The sequence below is a fragment of the Salvia hispanica genome, chromosome 1, assembly GCF_023119035.1.
Source record: "Salvia hispanica cultivar TCC Black 2014 chromosome 1, UniMelb_Shisp_WGS_1.0, whole genome shotgun sequence".
NCBI lineage: Eukaryota > Viridiplantae > Streptophyta > Magnoliopsida > Lamiales > Lamiaceae > Salvia > Salvia hispanica.
The window spans coordinates 38489042-38510334 of record NC_062965.1 but is presented as its reverse complement, the minus strand read 5'-3'; the positions used below and the strand labels follow the sequence as shown (position 1 = coordinate 38510334).

Genomic DNA, 21293 nt, shown 5'->3' with positions numbered 1-21293 from the left:
CTCTAGGTGAATATGGTCTGAAAAAGCAGAATTGGGTGATTTAATTTTATCATGTATAATAATCTATATGCATCTGTTAAGGTGATATACAACAACTACATCTCTGAGCCAATTTGGATTCATATCTAAAGAGAGAATTTGATACCTTTTCCATTTTGTGTTGATGACTAGAGTAGCGTTTAGGCACCCACGCCTGCCACATTATCCGTGCTCTCTTTGTGGATTGTGGCGTTCCAGTTCTCTAGGACTCTCTCTCTCCTTATTCTGCAGAGTGAGAGGCGGCTCCTTTATTTAAGGGTTTGTATTGTGTCACAGCTGAATGAGTCACCTATATACACAAGAGTAAGTTAGTAATATAATAGATGAAATGGGCTTTATATGAAGTTATATGATTCTGAACTTTATGAAATTAAATGGGCCGAGCTATACCAAATTTTTCCAGTAATTTAAATGACCTATATCAATGTATGTTTATAAAATTATAATTATAATTTTAACTTTTTTGCATATTATTCTTAAAGGCCTTTTAGTGAATGTTATTAACTGATCCAATATTTATATTTATTATATGGCAGGTTCTTTGATGATTGTGCTTTTCTTGGGAACCTACACTTTTTAACCGATTCGTCGCGCTGGCCGATCGGCTAGCCGAACCATTGGAGTCGGCGAGGGCGAAATCGGCCAGCGCTTCAGCGTGGGTTGGCCGATCGCTCGGCGCTGGCCGAAGCGCTAGCCGATCGGCTAGCCGCCATTGTGGCGGCCCGATCGGCCAACGCCCGATTTTTTTTTTTTTTTTTTTAAAACCTATATAAACGCGATTTTCGTTTCATTTTCATTTGCACCACTTGTTTTAATGAGTTTTCTCTCTCTCTAACTTTCTGTACAAGAGCATCATCGAGCGATGGATCACAACAACGAGTCCAGTCCAGCGACGAGTGGATCTCAGACTCCCATAGTACCTGTGGAATAAGGATGGGGGCAGATGGGCCCGGGGTTTAACATCCCTTGGAATCAGATGATGGGAATGATGGCCGGTGCACCGGGAGGGGGGGCGATGGGGGAGAACCAGGTGGGTATGCCGTGGGGGATGTCGGGCGGCGGGCAATCGAGCACCCGGGTGGGGGGTATGCCCCAGATGCGGCAGCGGATGATGCTTTGCAGCGAGATGATGGGGATGATGTGACAGGACGGGATGCATCACGGTATGCATCCCGGGATGCGAGGGGGTGCAGGGGTCCCGGGAGGGGACACGGTATATCGGCCCTCGCTTGATTTTTTGATGGCTTCGTCTCACACGTCGACCCTAGTGGAGACGCAGTTCTCTGGCGATGATCTTCTGTCATTGCATGATATCGGGATCGATCTCGGGGAAAATGATACTCCCGTTCCAGCGAGGCGGGCCGCGCCGAAGAAGAAGACGAGGGGGAAGGCCAAGGCGGTCGGGGAGTCATCGCAGCCCGCTGAAAGACGACACCCCCGGCCGGAGGAAATGGACGGATGATGAGTACGCCGGGAATGGCCCGCAGGGTGGTCAGAGGTGGCAGACCCATCCGCCTGCTGCCATAACAACCAAATGGATCGGCCAACATGTAGGCGAAGATCGTAGCCGCCTAGAGGAGGCACCGTCCGCCGCACGGGAAGCGGACTTCGTTCTTGAGAAGGTCCTACGGCAGGGGCGGGAGCGCCACTGTGGCCGCCGGGCCATGGGTCAGCTTTGCGAATCGAGTACGCCAACGCCTCCATCGCCCCTGAGTGCGTAACGAGGACGACGCCTCAGGATCGCCAGAGTCATGGAGAAGATGTTTCTTCACGAGATGCTCGAGAGCATGCGGGTTGATTTGGAAATCACGAGGGCACGGCTAGCGGGTTCGACGTGGGCTCGGATACCACGGCGGCGGCGGCGGCGCTAGCGCGGCGACGGCGATGAGGAGTAGAGAGTGGCGGGGCTCTCGTGTGTTGAAGCCCTTTTTTTTTTATAAAAATCATGTACTTCTTTTTTTTTTAATCTTTGTACTTTTTTTAATGGAATGGATTATTTTTCCCGTATATGTCTCGTAAATTTAATTCCGTATTTTAATCGTAATTTTAATTCCGTAAATGTAGTATATTTTGAATTATTTTTATTGCGGCCGGCCTACATGGCTGGCCTAAATCTGATGTGGCGAGGTGGATTTTTAGTGTTGTTGACGTGGCAGGGGAGAGAATGGCTGGCCTAAGAACCATTGGAGATGCTCTAACAATTGAAAATCACTTATCAAGCTCTCTCTACCTAAATCACTCAACAAGCTCTCTCCACCTAAATCACTCAAACATTATCAGCCAAAAAGAATACATCGGTTTCTTTGAACATTCTTCCCTCCATTCTTCTCCATTTACAGTTCTTCATGCATTTCTTTCTTATTCTGTCTTTTACTATTTCTAAATGTTCATTAGCTCCTATATAAAGTCATTTACCACCATTAGATAATACTACCTCTGTCCCTGAAAATTTGATACATATTACCATTTCGGTCCGTCCCTAAAAATTTGATACACTTCACTTTTACCATTTTTGGTAGTGGACCCCATATTCCACTAACTCATTCCTACTCACATTTTATTATAAAACTAATACTTTAAAAGTAGGACCCACATCCCACCAACTTTTTCAACTCATTTTCCATTACATTTCTTAAAACCCGTGTTGGGTCAAAGTGTAGCAAATTTTGGGGGATGGAGGTAGTATTTGCAGGAGGATGACCTATTTTTAAATGTTATTTGCCTTTGAATGATATTTGCAGGAAGATGATCTGTATCTCTTATCAAGCTCTCTCAACCTAATTAAATCACTCTTAACATTATCAGCTAAAAAGATTACTTCGGTTTCTTTGAACATTCTTCCCTCCATTCTTCTTCATTTATGTTCTTGCATTTCGTTGTTTTTCTGTCTTTTACTATATTTAAATGTTCATTAGCTCTAATATAAAGTCATTTACCTTCTTTAAATGATATTTGCAGGAGGATCATCTGTCTCTCATATGTTTATACTAACATGTTTATATAGAATTCATTTTTTAATGCTCCAATTTCAGAAAAAGTTCATACCTTTAATCTGCCATAGCATCCACTGCTATCTTATTTTTCTTCCTGTCGTGGCCCCTTCATGATGTCTGTTCTTTTTTATCATCTCCTGCTAATAGAATATAAATTGCATTTTTTTCATTTACTATTCTTTGTGCATTTCAGAAAAAAGTTTGTACCATTAATCTGTAATATTATTTACCTCATCCAGTATCAGGATTTAATTTGGCTTGAATGTATGATGCTTTTTGTTATTGTTGGAGATCATTTCCTGCATAAACCATGGATATTATGGTTTATCTTGATAGAGAAAGATCTTCATGTGCTGTTGGTTATTGCTGTAATTCCAATGATTTTTAAATAGGTTTGAATTCAGTTTAATTAGATTATTGATTACCTCATGAATATTTGTCTTAACTTTGCTTTCATTATCTGCCACCGCTATTTTTGAGATCAGTCCCTGCACTAAGTAATTAGATTAAGTTTCTGTCTCAGATTTTCTTCAAGAACTCCTGTTTTAAAATGCATAAACTTCATAATGATTAAACCCAGCCAAGGAAGAACCATAGAGAAAATGCTTACCTCAAATCCAAGAGAGCTTTTATCCCTATCTATGACCATATACTGCAGAGTTCTTCCTTCTCCATCGTCGACAGTAGTCACTGTAAATCATAGTTAAAGTACATTTAGCAACCAACCAAAGCTAAATCACACATACACAATTAAATACAATCATGTAATACACAAACTCACACCTTTGAAGAAACAAATGTTGAATATGGATTCCATTGTTGACACTTAATATATCACCTAATTTCTAACCCTTTTTATTTATTGATGTGCAGTTAGTTAGCATCTTCGAGACCCTTGGGAGAACAGGTTTTATCATAGTTATAAGCCCAGCTAAGATACCTAAACTCAGTATATGCCCTCTTATGAACTTTTATTGAAAAGTCATCTCAGTATAAACTGAAAGGTCATCTTGGTTAATGTGATTTTCAAAAGAGTAAAATTTGAAGTTTTCCCATAATGAAGTAGTCCTCAGTGGTTTCTTAAATTTACTACTATTCTTTATACATTATCTTCTTTCAGTTACTTGATTCACATATTCCTCCTGAAGCAATGAAGAAGTTAGAAATCTTAAATACTTAAGAGTTATGCATCTCAACTGTTAACAGTTTGAAATTCAGGTAAATAATATACCTTGCAACGGTCTTACTATTGTCCTCATTTTTCTTCAAAACTTTAGTTATACCTTTTTTTTCCTGGCACTTGATAATCACCATCAGACTAAAACCTTAAATATATATACACTATGCAATGATTTTTACAGATTAAGCTTGACAAGGTATTTAACTTATTTTATTATATCCTTAACATGAATTCTTTGATCCTCTTTTTCAATTTTAAAGCCCTCTCCAATTCTTTGAACAGTTGCACTCTGCTTTGTTCTTCAGCACAACCAAAAGATTTTTCTTTGTTGACCAATTTTTAGCATCTTCAGAAGCCAGCTAAATATAAGCAAATTAGTATGATGTATATGCATTTAGAACAATAAAAGTAGAGAACTAGATAAGCCTGTTAGAAATTTTATAAGCTTTTCACTCCAAATTTCTCTTGAATAAGTTATCAATCTTTCTTTGTTAATTTTACTGCCAAAGCCTTCACCTTGGAATGATAAGGCAACATGCAACATGCAAAAATATTTGGAGCAAATTTATAAAGGCAAACTAATCAAAGCGAAAGAAAACAGCCGAACCAAAGAGTTTAAAAATATAATTTGCATCTCTAGGGCTGAACTTAAATGAAAAAAAACACCATCATTCACTAATCTGCAGAAATCACTACCCATCAACGAAATTTGAACGCAAAAAATCAGTGTGGGATTAACGGGCCAAGATATGGATTAACACAGAGATAGAGCATCCATTACCTGATTCTTGCTGGCCAGTGGCGGCAAAGAGTTTTTAACTTTATCTTATTGCTGTTGGAGACGGTGTAAGGAGGAGCTATGCAGTGGGTTCGGTGAGGGTTTTGAATTAGCCGATTCGGAATTTTAAAAGCTGAAGTGGCGAATCAGCAGGAGACGACGGATTCACGGTTCCGGGGGGCTATGTAATTTTTACCGATTTTGCGTAGGGTTTGTAGAAATCGAATAGGTGCGTCTGTTGTAGTCGTGGATTGGAATCAAGGTTATGTTATCCGGGTGGTAGTGTTATCGCCGTTTTGGAATGGGATGGAGTCGTCGGCCAGCCGTTATTGTTTCGGTGTGGGATGGAGCTAGGGTTTGATCAAATCGAAACGGTTTGCCTCGCCGACTCATCCACCGTGTCCCAGATCGCATCGTCGGCGACTGAAAGTGGGGAGGAGTCGTCGCGTCGTCGTTTCGAGCATTTGGTGAAGGCAGAGAGATTAGGGTTTTGTCGGTGGGCGGCGCACTAAGCGAAAGAATTTGGTATTTATATGGTCTATTTATGTTCAATTATTTCTAATGTAAGTTAATTAGATTTATTTTAGATAAACAGTCTAGGTTATAACTTAAGTCAGATTTCTTTAAATTGTTGTAGTACTATTAATTTCTATTACATTTATTTGTTTTGGGTCGTTTTAATGGATCAAGGAAATTTGGCAGGCTTGTATTAATATGTGTATACAATGGGCCACACTTTCATTTTATTTGCAGCCCAATATTGTTATTTCTGAAAAATCATTTTCTTTGGTGTTGTAATTTTATATAATATAATTGCTTTGTAAATTTCTTAATTATTCCCTATATTTGATTTGTTTTTATAATTTAAATATAATTAATTTAATCATTTGTAATTTACTTCTATTTTATTAATATTAAGTTTTATTTTTTGTAATTGATGTGGGTGGATATGTTGATCCCTTACTTATAAATGGACACATGGTTAATTAGCGTAGTTCGTCTAATTTGAGTGAAACTAATTTGGATTTGTCGAATTTGATTCAAGGTGAAGGTATTTTTGCACTTTTTTTCTTTTTTATTTCAATATTTAACTTTATTTAATTTTATATTTTCAACGGCGTCAATTTTCTTTGGCTGTGTTATATGCAATGATGTTTAATAAAATTCTTTTTGTGTACATTTTATGTTTGTTTATAATATTTTGAATACTCTTTATAATTAGTTTATTTTTTATTTTCATTCTACATTCTTTATTTTAATATATTTTGCTCTGGAATATTTTAATCTACTTCGCCGTTAACTAAATAAACTACTACTCCCCGTGTACCCATTTTATTTATGAGTTTTATATTTTCAGTCGGTTCCTAATTAAATCTTTCACTTTGTTTTTACTACTTTTAGTGATGGACATATATTCAACTAATTCAATTCGTGTACATAATAGTATAAAACTAATATGAAAAAATTATAATTCATACGCCACTAATTTTTATAACACACTTTTTTTTATATTATTCAAAACCTGTATCAGGTCAAAATAAAGCACTAATAAACTTTTATTTCTTATTGAGAAAATATCCTTAATAAAAAAGGAGTAAGCTGTTGACTTTTAAGCTTTGAGCCTCTTCATTCATTCATTCAGAATTAAAAGTAGTTTGGCCCTCTCAGTTATAAATTCGAAAATCCATTAATTATTTAACTATATACCTTGAACTATCTTATTATATTTATTATATAAAAGTTATTTTCTTCTTCATTTTATCATACTACTAAATAAATAAATTGAATGTAAGTATGAATCACATTCTATTTCATCGTTGCATTTTATTTGTCATTTTAAATTTACCTTCTTCTTTGAGTGTTTATTATTTTTTAAAATGTATAGTTATCTTATTTTAGAAGGTAAATAAGAAATATATTTTTCAATTTATCTTTCCTTTTTAAGGGGGTGATGCCATGATGTTGTTATATTTAGTTCTCAATTCTATCTTCTTATTATTCGTTTTTTAAAAATATTTGGGCCGTAGTTTGAAGATTTTAGTTTGTGGGGATGAGAATGATAGTAGAAGTGATTCTACTTTTAATGTTGTTTACAAAGAAGTCTTTCAAAATGTATGAATTACTGGTGTCAGATAGATGTTTGTAACGATTTTGTTGAAAAGATGTTTGAATTCAATGTTTTGTTTATAGTGAACTATTTATTTTTTAAATAATTTTATTTATTTACTTTGGTATTTAGTATTACTCAATCTTTTGTTTGTATATCCTAACTTCTATTTCTTTCCCTCATTGTTACAGTGGATTGATAGATGTAGAAGGAGAAGCATGTTTTTTAAATCTTTATAATCTTATGAATACAAAAGTGAAATAGTTTCTATTCTTGATTTGTAATATGTTTTTACATTTTTTTTATATATTTTTTATTTTGATTTAATTCATTTTAAATATTTTTTTATTTTTTGAAAATCACTTGGCCCGTGCATAGCACGGGTGGTAAAACTAGTAATATATTGTACTTGACTTATCTAGTAAAAGTTGTCTCTGTTTTTCAATTTTATATTTCTGTTTTTTACAAAATATTTCTTTTTAGTAGTAGTATTATAATGTACTACAAAATTATATATTATAGATTTGTATTATATAATGAAATAAAATTGCTACATATTGACTTATTTAGTAAAAATTGAAAATGTTTATTATTTTGAAAAATAAATACTATCTATGTAACGCCCCGCTTTTTCGAACCCTAATTTTTGTGACGTGGAAATTTTGCATTAAATGCTTTTAATGCTATGATATGTGGAATTAATTGATGCGTGAATTAATTGCAATATTCTATGTGACCTAATTGCGATTTTGAGTTGAGATTGAGTTGAATGGTCAACTTGTTGAATATGTGACGTGGCTATTGAATAGTCAACATTGTGGAAAATATGACGTGGCCGTGGAATGGTCAAAGTCGTTTGAAAATGTGAAGTGGAGATGATTTTCGAAAAATGTGGATATTTTGATGTGGGAGGAAATAATATTTGTGGTGAATTATTATCCTAAGGGATGAGTGAGAATTTAATAGGAGCATTTTATTTAAGTATGTGGAATTTTCGACCCTCCTATTTATTGGAAAGAAATCCTATTTTTCTTGGATTTAATTATTGCTTGGGATAATTATCCAAATTAAATCTAAAGTCCGATTATTCCTTTTATTTGATGAAAATTTCGAAATCTATGTTATTCCTAGAGGGATTTTCGAAATTCCCTTATTATGGGAGAAGGGATTATTTTATTATATTATTTGATCCCTTATTGATTCTCTTCCATAATTTAAATTCAAATATCCTAACATATCTTGCCAAATCTAAGAAGATCTTACCATATCCTAATTTAATTAGGATTTTTAATTAAATCCCTTTGAAAGGCTCAAATCACACGCCACTTTCCTATTAAATTGGGGAGACTTTTTATTATTATTCTTGCTCCGTGATATTTTATTTGTTGTGTGATAAAAACGATATGATAATCGTACTTTGAGTTTGATTGTTGATTTTGAAAATAATCGAAGGGAAAAGGGAAACGAGAGATCATGCATAATTTTAATCTATGATTTGAGACTTATTTGAAAAAAATATGAACTAAAGGTGATAGTTCGCGTTCCCGGTGGGATATCAAGAAGAAGTGCATTTTTGTTGAACTCGAAAGAAATCGAGGTGGGCTTTATTCTAAACTCTCTTCTATATGCAAATATATGATGTTGGAGAAATAAGGGTGGATTAAACTGTTATGCCATGCCTATGAATTATTTTGGATATTGTGTGTGCCTGATGCCTAGATTGTGAGTACGCTCCATTAGGCTACAATGGCTATGATTAAACGCATTCGAGTCTGAGTATGGGCCGCAAACCTACCAGGCTGTGTACACGGTGGGATCGGGAGCCGTCCTTGCTAGTCGGCCGGTCTCGTGGGCGAAAGATGTGGCCACACTTTCGTCGCACTATGAAATGATGATTGATGAGAAAATGGGAGATATTATTTGACTGGCCAGTCCATGAAATATTTTGTGATACTCGATGCTTATCTTTATATAAATGTAAAACCTCGAGTTCACTATGGTAAGGGTGGCATAACTATAAAATGTTTTGGCATGAGTCCACTGAGTATGTTTAAAATACTCAGCCCTGCATGTGTTTTCCCTATGTGCAGGTTGAGCGGCGATGGGCGGTCGGTGGTGTTGAGAAGATTGAATCGAATAAAATGGATGTTTGGAACTATAAGTGTAGTCGTGTCTTCATACATGGCTCCGCTTTCTCTTGATATGCTTCCGCTGAATATTTTTGAACTTGTTATCTTTGGTTATGGTGAACTTAATTCTTTGTTTTGGATTGAGGGGAATTATTGCGTTTGTTGGATTTATGCTAAACCTTTGACTTTTGAGCCTAATCTATTAAGTCTTGATTCTCGTAAGTTAGCCGTTGACTTATTGCCTTGATCTTCATTAATTGCTAGGGTAAATCTCTTTAATTGAAACCCTAGTCTCTGTTCTTGTTGTTTTTAAGTTCGCCTAAGTAGCAGTCGCTGCATTTATTATACCCTAGAAATGTCGGGCTGTTACAATCTATATAATTCCGGACTTCGATAAGATTAAATGGGTAAATATATAATATACTCCCCCTGTCCATTAAAAATAGACATAGTTATGTATGATATGGGTTTTAATGTGAAATTAGTAAAAAGAGAGAATTAGTTTTAGTAAATTATTAGTTCTACCGTCATTGTACTCCATCCGTCCCAACTTAATTATCACTCTTGGAGTGGGCACGTTTCCATATTTAGAAATTAGTCTAATTTTTGTGGACGTCCCAAAATGATAAAACTTATCTATTTTTTGTGGACTGAGGAAGTATGTAAATTTATTTTAAAACTATTCTTTTTATTCTTATAAAATATTAGTAGTATTTGATAAATTTGTTTTATCATTTAACACACCCTCTGCTCTTTCTTTCCCCTTACATTTCTATATTTCTTGAAACTCCTTATAGCCTATTCTGTAACATTTTCCAGCGAAACGAACACGGATTCTGAAAATTTAAAGATGACAGAGAAATGAATAATAAAGTAGGAAAGGAAGAAGATAGAGAGATGAAGAGAGAATATTTAAGTAAGAGAGAATGAAGGTTGTTGCTTTTTTCCAAAATAGGACTTAGCTATAGTGGGACAATCCAAAAAGAAATACGACTCGACTACGAAGGGACAGAGAGAGTACTTAACAATTTGAATTAAACCGATGAAAGAAGATATGATAACTTTGAGTCAGTTCCCTTCTCTTCTCAACATATATATGTATTCCCTCTGTCTCTAAATAGTTCAAACATTTTTTTTACATAAAATTTATAACTTGATGAGTTAAAGATTAAATGAGAGAATAAAATTAGAGAAAAAAAAAATGAGAGGATTTAGTTTTTGCCACAGAAAAGAAAATGAGTCAACTCCTTGGAATGCAAGAAGTACTATTTGTTTTAAAACCTCAATACATGTTGTGAACGTATATGCAAAATTCGGTCTAATTGCACAACCCAAAATCAAAACACAGAGGTAATTTTTATAAAACACAGAAGTCGTTTTTATTTCGTATCTTATTCATTTAAAAAAAATGAATTTTAAAAGTATGGAAAAAATCAAAATCCACATTTTCTAAAATAAACTAAAAATGACGTTTCAACATAATGCATTAAATCTTGATCACAATCTTATAATATAGCTGAATTCATAATATGATAATAGTATAATTCGAAATGAAAAACTCTGATTTGATCAAACAAGAAGAAAAACATGTCTAGAAAAGCATATTAATGATGTTGTGAACATTGCTCATACCACTTCATTTAAAAGGATCAAACTGGTCTCCTCCTCCACCGCCGCCACCGCCGCCGCGATACAGCCCCACAAAGTAATCCCTCATCTGCGATATCTCCAAATAGTTGGCAACGTCAACAGCAGGCGGCGAGGGCACATAGCCATCCCCCGCGGGCAAGCGAGCCATTTGAGGAGGCGGCGGCTGCGGCTGGTGCGTGGCCGGGCGTGGCGGGGGGCAGCAGTCTTGTTGGGCGCGGTGTTTGTTTATGAAGACAGTGAGGGGCTCGACGTAGTTGCTGAGGCCGAGTCCCTCCATGGCTGCAACGACGTCGTTTGGGGTGACCGTGCGGCGGTACTCGCGGTGGCATCGCTCGTTGGCTTCGTTGGTGATGAAGGAGATGAACTCCGAGACGCATTCTTGGATCGTCTCCTTGGCGTCGTCCGCGACCTTTGCATGGTCAGGGAGGACGCGACGCATGATGCGCGTCAGGGTCGCGATCGGCATGTATTGATCGGGATCACGCTTCATATCTGCATCTGCATAAAAAAAGGATTGTTATATTTTTGTGTATTTGAAGTTATATAGAAAATAACAAAATTAGTTTTGATATTAGTAATTTGTATGATGTTAGCAATAGATTTTAAAGTATCCGAATCAATACAAAAATACACTACTCTCTCCGTCCCGCTCTAAGTGACGATATCTTTCTTTTTGGATATCTCATCCTAAATGACATATTTTTAAATATAGAAACATCACTCTCTCTTACTTTATTTTTCTACTTTACTCACAAAACAACACTATATAAAATATCGTGTCGAATTAGAAATGTTCTACTTAGAATGAGACCGGAGTAAAACATAACCAATAATGTTAATGTGGAGAAGACAAAATGATGCTTACATAACATATATGTACGTTTTGAAAGGTCTCGCACTATAATAAAACTAATTTCCATTCAAGAACTTAGAACTTTTAATAATGTATACTCCCTTCGTCTTTCAATACGTGTCACTTTAACCCGATGCGGGTTTAAGAAATTTAATAGAAAGTGGGTTGCAAAAGTTAGTAGAATGCAGGTCGCACTTTTATAATAAAATGTGAGTGAGAATGAGTTGATACATTGTGAAGTCCACTATCAAAAGTGGTAAAAATGAAGTGGGACGACTAATATGGGACGGACCAAAATGAAAAACTAGGACACATAATGAGGATGGATGGAGTATTAAAATTATTAACACAAAGACATAACTTTATCAATACATGTAAATTTAAATATCAACACAAAGACATAAGTATATCAACAGTCTTATTTATGTTGATGTCCTTATATCTTTGTGTTGATAATTTTTACATACAAAATTAAAAAAAAAAATATAGTTTATGGATTAGAAATTAGTTAATATTTGATAATAACCCTGTAAATAATAATCCCTAATATAAATAATTATAATTATAAACTAACAAAGTGAAATAGTCAATAAAACAAAGAAAATCCTAATTTGATAGTCAATCCAAAAGGTTGCAAAATATCCTTCCACATCCAAGTTTATGTCTTTTTTATAAAGTAAGAGAGAATGAGAAAATGTCTCTCCAAATGTAATTAGACTATATTTCTAAGAAACGGATAAAAAAGAAAATTCAGTTATTTCTATAAGACGGGGGAAGTATTCAATAATAGCATGTAAGTTATTGACGACGCTAATGATACCCTTATAACTTTTATTCAAAATTGGTATGTAAGTTATTGTATAGAACACAACGTGCGAATATAATAACTTTTCTATTCCATAATGGCATATAAGTTATTGTACCTCGCTTGCTCCGACTATTTTCTCATTAAAGGTAGAAACACTCTTACAACACCCCTCAAGTTGACCTAGTAATGTTTGTAGTAACAAATTTATGATTGCAAGGTAGAGATTTTGAATTTACAATATGAATTAGTTTCCACAGTTCTAAAGATTCACAATTTCGAGTTAAGTACATGTAGGCAATTTAATTTGTTTCTCTCTCTATTTCGAGAATGCAATTTCATGTACTCATTTATGGCTAAATTACAGTTTATACAATTCGGCTCAAGATGATTTTATTCATATTTATAAAATTTGTCGGTATATGTTAACCCAAAAATAACAACTTGACCCATATAACACAAATCAAAATACAAAGGCATAGTTTAAAGGAAATCAGTTGAAAGACACACATAATAAATTTATTGAATAGTTTTCATAACGTTTTGAAAATATAAAACCATAATGTGGTTCGTTTTGTGTTATAGAGAATCTATATTATATTTGCATATAACGTAAATCTATTGCTGTTTGAAGAAAATAGAAATGCAAACGTGATATTCCATAAGCGTACTTTTTTCTCATTTGTTCGATTAAGGAGTTTATCTACTGAACAAAATAATGTTATGAATTTCATGTATTCTAATTCCTAACACCACTTAAATAACATTTAAACAAATGAAATAATAAAATTCCAAAGAATTTACAATAAAACAAAAACCCAATACATTAAAAATAAAAAGGAATGCAGAACATATTTCGTCACAAGATGGATTACTGAAAGGATAAATCCTAAAATGTAATCATGAAAATTTGAGCTTATAACACATTTGTCCAAATATTAGGGCAGAGAAAGAAAAGTTAAGCACTATTACGTACCAGAGAGTGAATTAGAGCTTCCACCTCTCTCCATCTTCGATTGTAGTTCTTGATTGTATGTTCTTCTTTCTTTCTACTTATCTGCCTCCTACTTTTGAAACAATTGAGGGAAAACGAGGATTAGTGGTGTTTATATGTGTGGTGATATAAAGGGACAATGGAGACAAATTAATTATTACTCCTATATCAATTTTGTCAGAAGAAAATGTGTGTATGGTGATATTTATTACTCATTCTATCCGCGATCAAGAGTCTTGGAATTTTTAAAATTCTAAATGAAAGTGAGGTGAAAAAAGATAATATGAGATGTTTGAGTCCTATTTTTATATAATTTTCCTTCTACTCTTAGTGAAACATTTCTCATTTGACACAAGATTTTATATAGTTTTGTTTTATGAGTTAAGTGAGGAGAATAAAATAACAGAGAAAATAAGTAAGAGAATGACATTTCAATTTAAACGAATGTGTCATTTATAGTGGAACATCCCAAAAAGTAAAATGTGTCACTTAGAGGGAGACAACTGGTATATTAGTTTTATAATAAGATGTTAAGTAGAATGAATAAGTGGAATGTATGACTTATTTACCATTTATAGTAAAACTGAATCATGATTCATAATCGCTGACAGACTAAAGTGAAAAATCGAGACTCCTAATCCTAGACGAAGGAATCAAAATTAGGCATGAGCGCAAATTTATTTTTCGTATTAATGATATTAGTTGTCATATTTATGACATTATTGTCGTGTTTTAGTATTAAATAATATAATAATTTTTCTCAAATTCAAAAGGCGATTTCCACGCTCCTAGGGTCCCACGCCCCGGTCAGATATAGTAGTGAGAGCGCAAATTTATTTTCGTATTAATGATAGTAATTGTGATATTTATGACATTATTATTGTGTTTAAGTATTAAATGCTACTCCTCTGTCTCAATGATGATGATTCATGTTAGGATTGGTATACTAAAAAACATATGTTGCTCGGATATAATTGCTTGTATACAATAAACACTGCACTCTATTTTTAACCTAAGGCGAGAAGAAGTAATTTTATTGCATTGGTGTTTGTTTATGCATTTATAAAATATTTTCTCAAACATTTAAATGTTTAAGTAAACAAGTCTAATTATTCTGCATAGTAGACTAGTCGTGAACGACGTTCATGATGGGGTTGGTAGCGGAAGAACAAATAAATCAAACAAATTCTATCAGCGTAATTATCACATGTATCATGCTCAAAACTAGAACTAAAACGTGCTTTTGATTAATTGAAACCTAAACATGCTTTTCTACGGAGAGGATTTAATATCTTCTCGATTCTCCAAAGAATCGTAGATTGCTCGCTACTTCTCCACGTGATAATCTTCAAAGAAATCGGCGCCTCCTAGAGAGGGACGAAAATTATGAGTATTAGTGTGTTCTATCTCTCCTTTATTCTCCTATTTATACTAAGTTACATATTGGGCCCAGTCAGAATTTATGAAGGTTTGGATGCAGGCCACCTCCATATGACTTTTATCTAATTAAATTGAACCTACAATTTAATTAAAGCTCTAATTGGAACATTATTATCAGTCACTACAGTAATAATGTTGTATCACCTATCCAAATTCGAATTACAATAATAAAAGTTATTTCTCGCGCTAAAAAAAGTAAATGTGCATTAATTAATCAATGTCTGCTATAAACTTAATTAATTAATATCTTGTTAACTCCAAAAGTGGAATCAACAAGAAATGTTTATTTATTATTCATGGAATAATTAAATTCCAACTAGCTAGGTTCCGAATAATAAAACATTGTTTCGAGCTCCCCTTGAGGACATTATCAAACAAGACTTACCAGACGTGCGTTAACAATCCTAGCACCGCTAGATATTAATCACCACTACCCAAGATATCAGAGTTATTTGGTTATGAAAAACTCGTATCATACCATTTGATAAGTCAAAGTAATGCATAATCAGTACCATATGGTCAATGCTAAATATATTGATTAAGAAATGATTGTTTATCAAGACCTCGTCTTTAAGTAACTGTAGATCCATTCAGTGTTATATCACACCAATGTCATCTTATTTCAGTAAGACTTAGAATTATAGCAACATTTCAAGACAGGTGGTCAAAGCCTATCTGGGTAGTGAAATTCAAGGGAAATTAATCCTCTGATGTGGTGGGTTCACAGCAGGGGCTCCTGTGCCGTGAACGTCACCGTTTTATCCCATTTTTTCAATCCAAACTTCCAACTATCGCTGCAGTAACCAATCCACATTATTGCAGCCCAAATATCAATGATTTAAATTAATTACTCTACTCTATTGTCACACGCCCCTGCTGATGAAATCATATTTATTTAATATTTTGTTGAATAGTGTTTTAGTTAATATGATAATTTGTTGAATATTACTCTAATTTTTAGCACTCCTTCCGTTTCATAATAGTGGAGTCATTTTATCATTTTGATACGTTCTATAGTATTGGAGTCATTTTTCTTTTTAATAAAAAAGTTAACATATTTCTTCTCTCTTACTTTATTCTCTTTCCATCTCTCTATTTTTTACTTTTCCTACTTATCCTTCCTTTTTCTTAACGTTTTTTTCTTAAATTGCATGCTAAAAAAAATGCATCCACTGCTATTAAATGGAGAGAGTACTACGTTATCATTTAAAACTATTTAACTAGTAGTAGAATTATTTAAATCATAATTAGAGCATATTGATTGCAACATGGGTTTATCAATTACAATTCTAATTTGTTTTTGACTAAAAATTAATCAAATTTGAAAATTCATTTAATATTTAAATTTAGGGATAATTGTTAATAAATCATAATTTTAGTTAAATTTTGGCCAATTCCCTCCTAAAATCTCATGCAGACTAAGAAATGTGTCACTTAGCCGGAACGAAGGGAGCACTAAAAATTAGAGTAATATTAAAAAAAAACTATTATTATTATTATTATTAAAAATACTATTCAACAAAATATTAAATAAATATATGATTTCATCAGCAGCAGTGTGGACAATAGAGTAGAGTAATTAACTTAAATCATTTATATTTGTTGCCACTACAGATAATAACTTAACTGAAAATGCTTAGTTGAAAAGTCAAGGGGCTGCAATAATGTGGATTGGTTAATGCAGCGAGAGTTGGAAGTTTGGATTGTAAAAAATGGGATGAAATGGTGACGTTTCGCGGCATAGCAGCCCCTCCTATGATCCACTGCAGCAGACGATCCATCCCAAGTGAAATTATGTTATTCCTTTGTTTCAGAACTGACTGTATTATCTTAAAGTGGACGACACCCACAACAGGTCTATTAAAACAAAGACTTAAACTTATTATGTTTCTTATACATTTAAACATATAAAGCAACCATTAAATGTAAAACTTAACACCATCATGACAAAATAATACTCCCTCTGTCTCAAGTTACTTGAGTCGCTTCTTTTTTGCATTCGTTTTGAAAAAATTACGATAAATAGTTAAAATGGAGAGAGAGTAAGTAAGTGAGAGAATATGAATGAGAAGACTCTTTTCTACATTATTCACTCTCTTACTTAACTATCTCTCCACTTTAATTATTTATTATTATTTCCTCAAAACGAGTGCAAAAAAGAAATGGCTCAAGTAACTTGACGGAGGAAGTACGTTTTATTTCTTGAAAAATAAAATAAGAGTTTTTACAATATCCAATCACTTGAAAGGTAATTTCTAGTATACAAAAGGTGATGCAGTCGGTTCTTTATAAAAGAGAAATAGAATATAATTTCACAACCTAGATTTTGGCTACCTATCGTGAAAGGTTGCGGTGTTAGTTCGCATGTTTCCTTACCTTAGGAAATAAACGATACTGAAGTGGTGTAGCATTGATGGATCTAACAGTTGAGATAAGTCTTTCGTGCTATTTACTTATAGAAGAGGTCTTAGTGATTGTTATTTCCTAATCATTGTTGACATAACATTATGCACTACTTTGATTTATCAAATGGTGCAGATTTTTTGCAATCCAATTGTTGGCGAGGATAATGGAATTGATTGAGCAACAAGTGGAAATCAAGAACAACACTCTATCAATGGAAGAGGAATATTTCTGTGTATTGAACTACTCTCGAAATCGATTACAGATGTTGAAGAAGAAATGAATTAACATTTTGGGGATATAAACCCTCAGCTACTTAACTAGCAAAGTCAGCTCAAGTAAAAGGAATGGCCGAGATTTAATCCATCTTACAAGATATGATCTAACGGCTAACAACTAACTTCAACACTTAAGCTATAAAACGCATTCTAAGTAATGCGACTTCTTCCTGCCTCAAGTCAGCTGCTCAAACCAGCAACCAAAGAGTTCACAAATCTCCACCTTGGCTGCCTGGCTTTGAGCTCAGTAACCTCTCTTCCTCATGCCGATTAACTCTCTGCACAACTCAAACTTTTCTCTGTTCAGTGGCTTAGTTAGCATGTCGGCCGTATTATCTTCTGTGTTCACCTTGAACACAAGTATGTTCCCCTTCTCAATCTCTTCCCTCACAAAATGATAACGCACGTCTATGTGCTTACTGCGTTCATGAAAAACTTGATGCTTCGACAAACTTATAGCACCACTATTATCACAGCCGATTGGAATTGTCCTCTGCACCACCCCAAACTCTCCAGCAATCCCCCTCAACCAGAAACTTTCTCTCACCGCAGCTGTAAAGGCCATGTACTCGGCCTCAGTGGTGGACAAGGCCACAACACTCTGCAATGTTGATTTCCAGCTGATAGCTCCACCAAACAAAGTGAAGACATAACCTGTTTGTGACTTCCTGTTGTCAATGTTGCCAGCAAAGTCACTATCACAGTACCCCACCAAGGCTTCCCCCTTCAACTCCTCACTTCCCCTGTACAAAATACCATACTCATTTGTACCTTTTAGATACCTCAGGGTCCACTTGAGTGCCAACTAGTGTTGCTTTCCATGATCTGCCATGAATCGGCTTGTGACACTGATGGCTTGAGCCACATCAGGCCTAGTGCTAATCATAGCATACATGATACTACCCACAATGTTAGCATAGGGTATCACCTGCATCTCTTGTCTTTCCTCATCACTTTCTGGTGTCTGCTGTTTTGACAGCCTGAAGTGCAATGCCAAAGGAGTTCCAACCCCTTTAATTTCTTCCATCTTAAACTTCTCAATCACCCTATCGACATAATCACTCTGATTTAGCCATATCTCCTTCTTGCTTCTATCTCTTACAATGTCCATGCCAAGTATTATGCTTGCACTACCAAGATCTTTCATGTCAAAGGCCTTACTGAGATCATCTTTTACCCTCTGGATTTCTTTCTTGCATTCACCTGCAACTAGCATATCATCTACATACAGTAGCAAGTATGCAACCACAACTCCACCTCTCTTCTTAATATAGACACATTCATCATATCTTGACCTTTTGAAACCATTGCTCAGAACATGTTCATCAAACTTCTTATGCCACTGTCTACTAGCCTGTTTGAGCCCATAAATGCTTCTCTTAAGCAAACAAACTTTGTTCTCTTCCCCTGGCTTCACAAAACCTGGAGGCTGCTGCATATAGATGGTCTCATCTAAGTCCCCATGCAGTCTTGACATCCAATTGCTTGAGTTCCCAATCCTTCTTTGCTACAACTGCAAGAAGAATCCTGATTGAGGTGTGTTTCACTACAGGAGAGAAGACCTCATTATAATCAACTCCTTCCTCTTGTGTGAACCCCCTTGCCACCAATCTTGCTTTGAATCTTATCTTGTCATTCTCTGTAGACTCCAGTTTCTTCTTGAAAATCCACTTACAACTTATCACTTTTCTGCCCTCAACTTTGTCTACAAGAACCCAAGTCTTATTCTTGATTAATGAGTCAATTTCCTCAATCATTGCTAGTAGCCATTTATCCCTTTCTGCACAGCTTATAGCAGCCTGATATGATTCAGGCTCTGAGAATACCACCTGCTCAGCCACACATAATGCAAAGAACAATATCTCTGAGTCCACATATCTAGCTGGAGGTCTAATATTAGTTCTCCTGACCCTGTCTCTGGCCAATTGGTAGTTCCTCAAGTCTGGTTGAATATTTGGAGACTGATCATATGCCTGAGTGTCTACCCCGAGTATCTGCCTCATCTTCATCAATGGTGATCTTAGTGACTTCAGACTCCTCTCCACCAAATTCTGGTTGATTCTCCACCTCAACTCCAGAACTATTAGAAGCCAGCAATTTCTCCCCACTGCTTTGAGTCTGACTTACAGCCTTGAAATGCATCTCTGATTCAGAAAACACTACATCTCTGCTGATGATGATCTTATGATTCCCAGGTTCCACACACCACAGCCTATAGCCCTTCACACCTGGCTGATATCCCAACATAACACACCTTAGTGCTCTTGCATCAAGCTTAGACTGCTTCAGATGTGCACAGGCCTTACATCCAAAAGTTCTGAGATGAGAATAATCCCCATAATCCCCATACCATCTGAAATTTGGAGTATCACCTCCTATACTGGAAGAAGGACACATGTTCATAAGTTTCACAGCTGTGGTAGCAGCTTCTGCCCAAAACCTCTTCTCCATTCCAGAGGCAAGAAGCATGGACCTAACTCGTTCCAAAATTGTCCTATTTGCTCTCTCTGCAACTCCATTCTGTTGAGGATTCAAGGGCACAGTCCTATGCCTCTTAATCCCCTTCTCCAGGCAGAAATTCTCAAATTCCTTAGATAGAAACTCCAACCCGTTGTCTGTCCTCAGGCATTTCAAACAACCCTTCTTCTCAGTTTCCATCAATCTGCACCAATCTCTGAATTTTCCAAAGGCCTCACTCTTCTCCTTCAACACATACAACCAAATCTTTCTAGAATAGTCATCTATAATGCTCATATAGTACCTCCCCCCACCCACAGAATTTACAGGAGCAGGACCCCAAAGGTCACTATGAGCATAATCTAGAGGGGCTGAAGAAGTATGCTTACCTTTGGGATAGGATAGTTTCTTAGACTTTGCCAAAATGCACTCCTCACATGTCTGATCATTCTTCTTGCCATCACTAGTGATTACCTGCTTCTTTATCAGTTGATCAATGCTTCCAAAAGCAGGGTGGCCGAGCCTCTGATGCCATAATTTCACTGACTCGGCCTTTATTGAATTCAGCTCACCATGCTTGATCACACTGGCATCCAAATAATACAAACTACCTCTTCTTTCAGCTTGCAGTGTCATCTCTCCACCCAATCCAACAATCATCACACCTTTGGAAGAACAGAAAGAATACCCTTTCTTTTCAAGAGCACCAAGAGAGATCAGATTTCTTTTAACCTCTGGGATATATCTCACTTCAGTGAGAATCTTGATTGATCTATCAGCAAGCCTCAGTTTAATACTCCCAACCCCATCAATTCTACACACTTGGTTGTTTCCTAGAACAACTGAGCCCTCTGCTTTAGAAATAGAATCGAACCAATGTAGCTTTGAACATATGTGAAAGCTGCAACCTGAGTCAAGAATCCAAGAGCTCTCCTCCACCTCCTCCATGATGTTGAGAGCATGAGCATTCTCAATCTCTTGCACACAGTCAGAAGTCTGCTTGTTGCCAGCAGCTTCTTCAACCTGCGTCTTCTTCCAGGCGAAACAGTCCCTTTTCAAGTGCCCTGGTTTCTTACACCAGTGGCAGGATCTAGTTTCCTTTTGGTCCTTGGAGTTTGGCTTAATGGCTTCCTTCTTCTCCCCTTTCTTGCCCTTGAATTTCTTGATATTCAGGCTTTCTGGAATTT

General features: G+C 35.5%; 1 protein-coding gene across 1 annotated transcript; it reads right to left on the bottom strand.

The window, feature by feature from the left end:
- Positions 1 to 10862: 10862 nt before the first annotated feature.
- LOC125196115 (nuclear transcription factor Y subunit B-9-like) lies at positions 10863 to 11366 on the bottom strand. The gene has a single exon (XM_048094496.1). It carries the CDS (start codon positions 11364 to 11366, stop codon positions 10863 to 10865), a length of 504 nt encoding a protein of 167 aa, XP_047950453.1.
- Between the last annotated feature and the right edge of the window lie 9927 nt (positions 11367 to 21293).

What these genes read in the sequence shown, in the direction of transcription:
- LOC125196115 (XM_048094496.1), bottom strand. Translation starts at nt 11,366, where the DNA reads ATGAAGCGTGATCCCGATCAATACATGCCGATCGCGACCCTGACGCGC.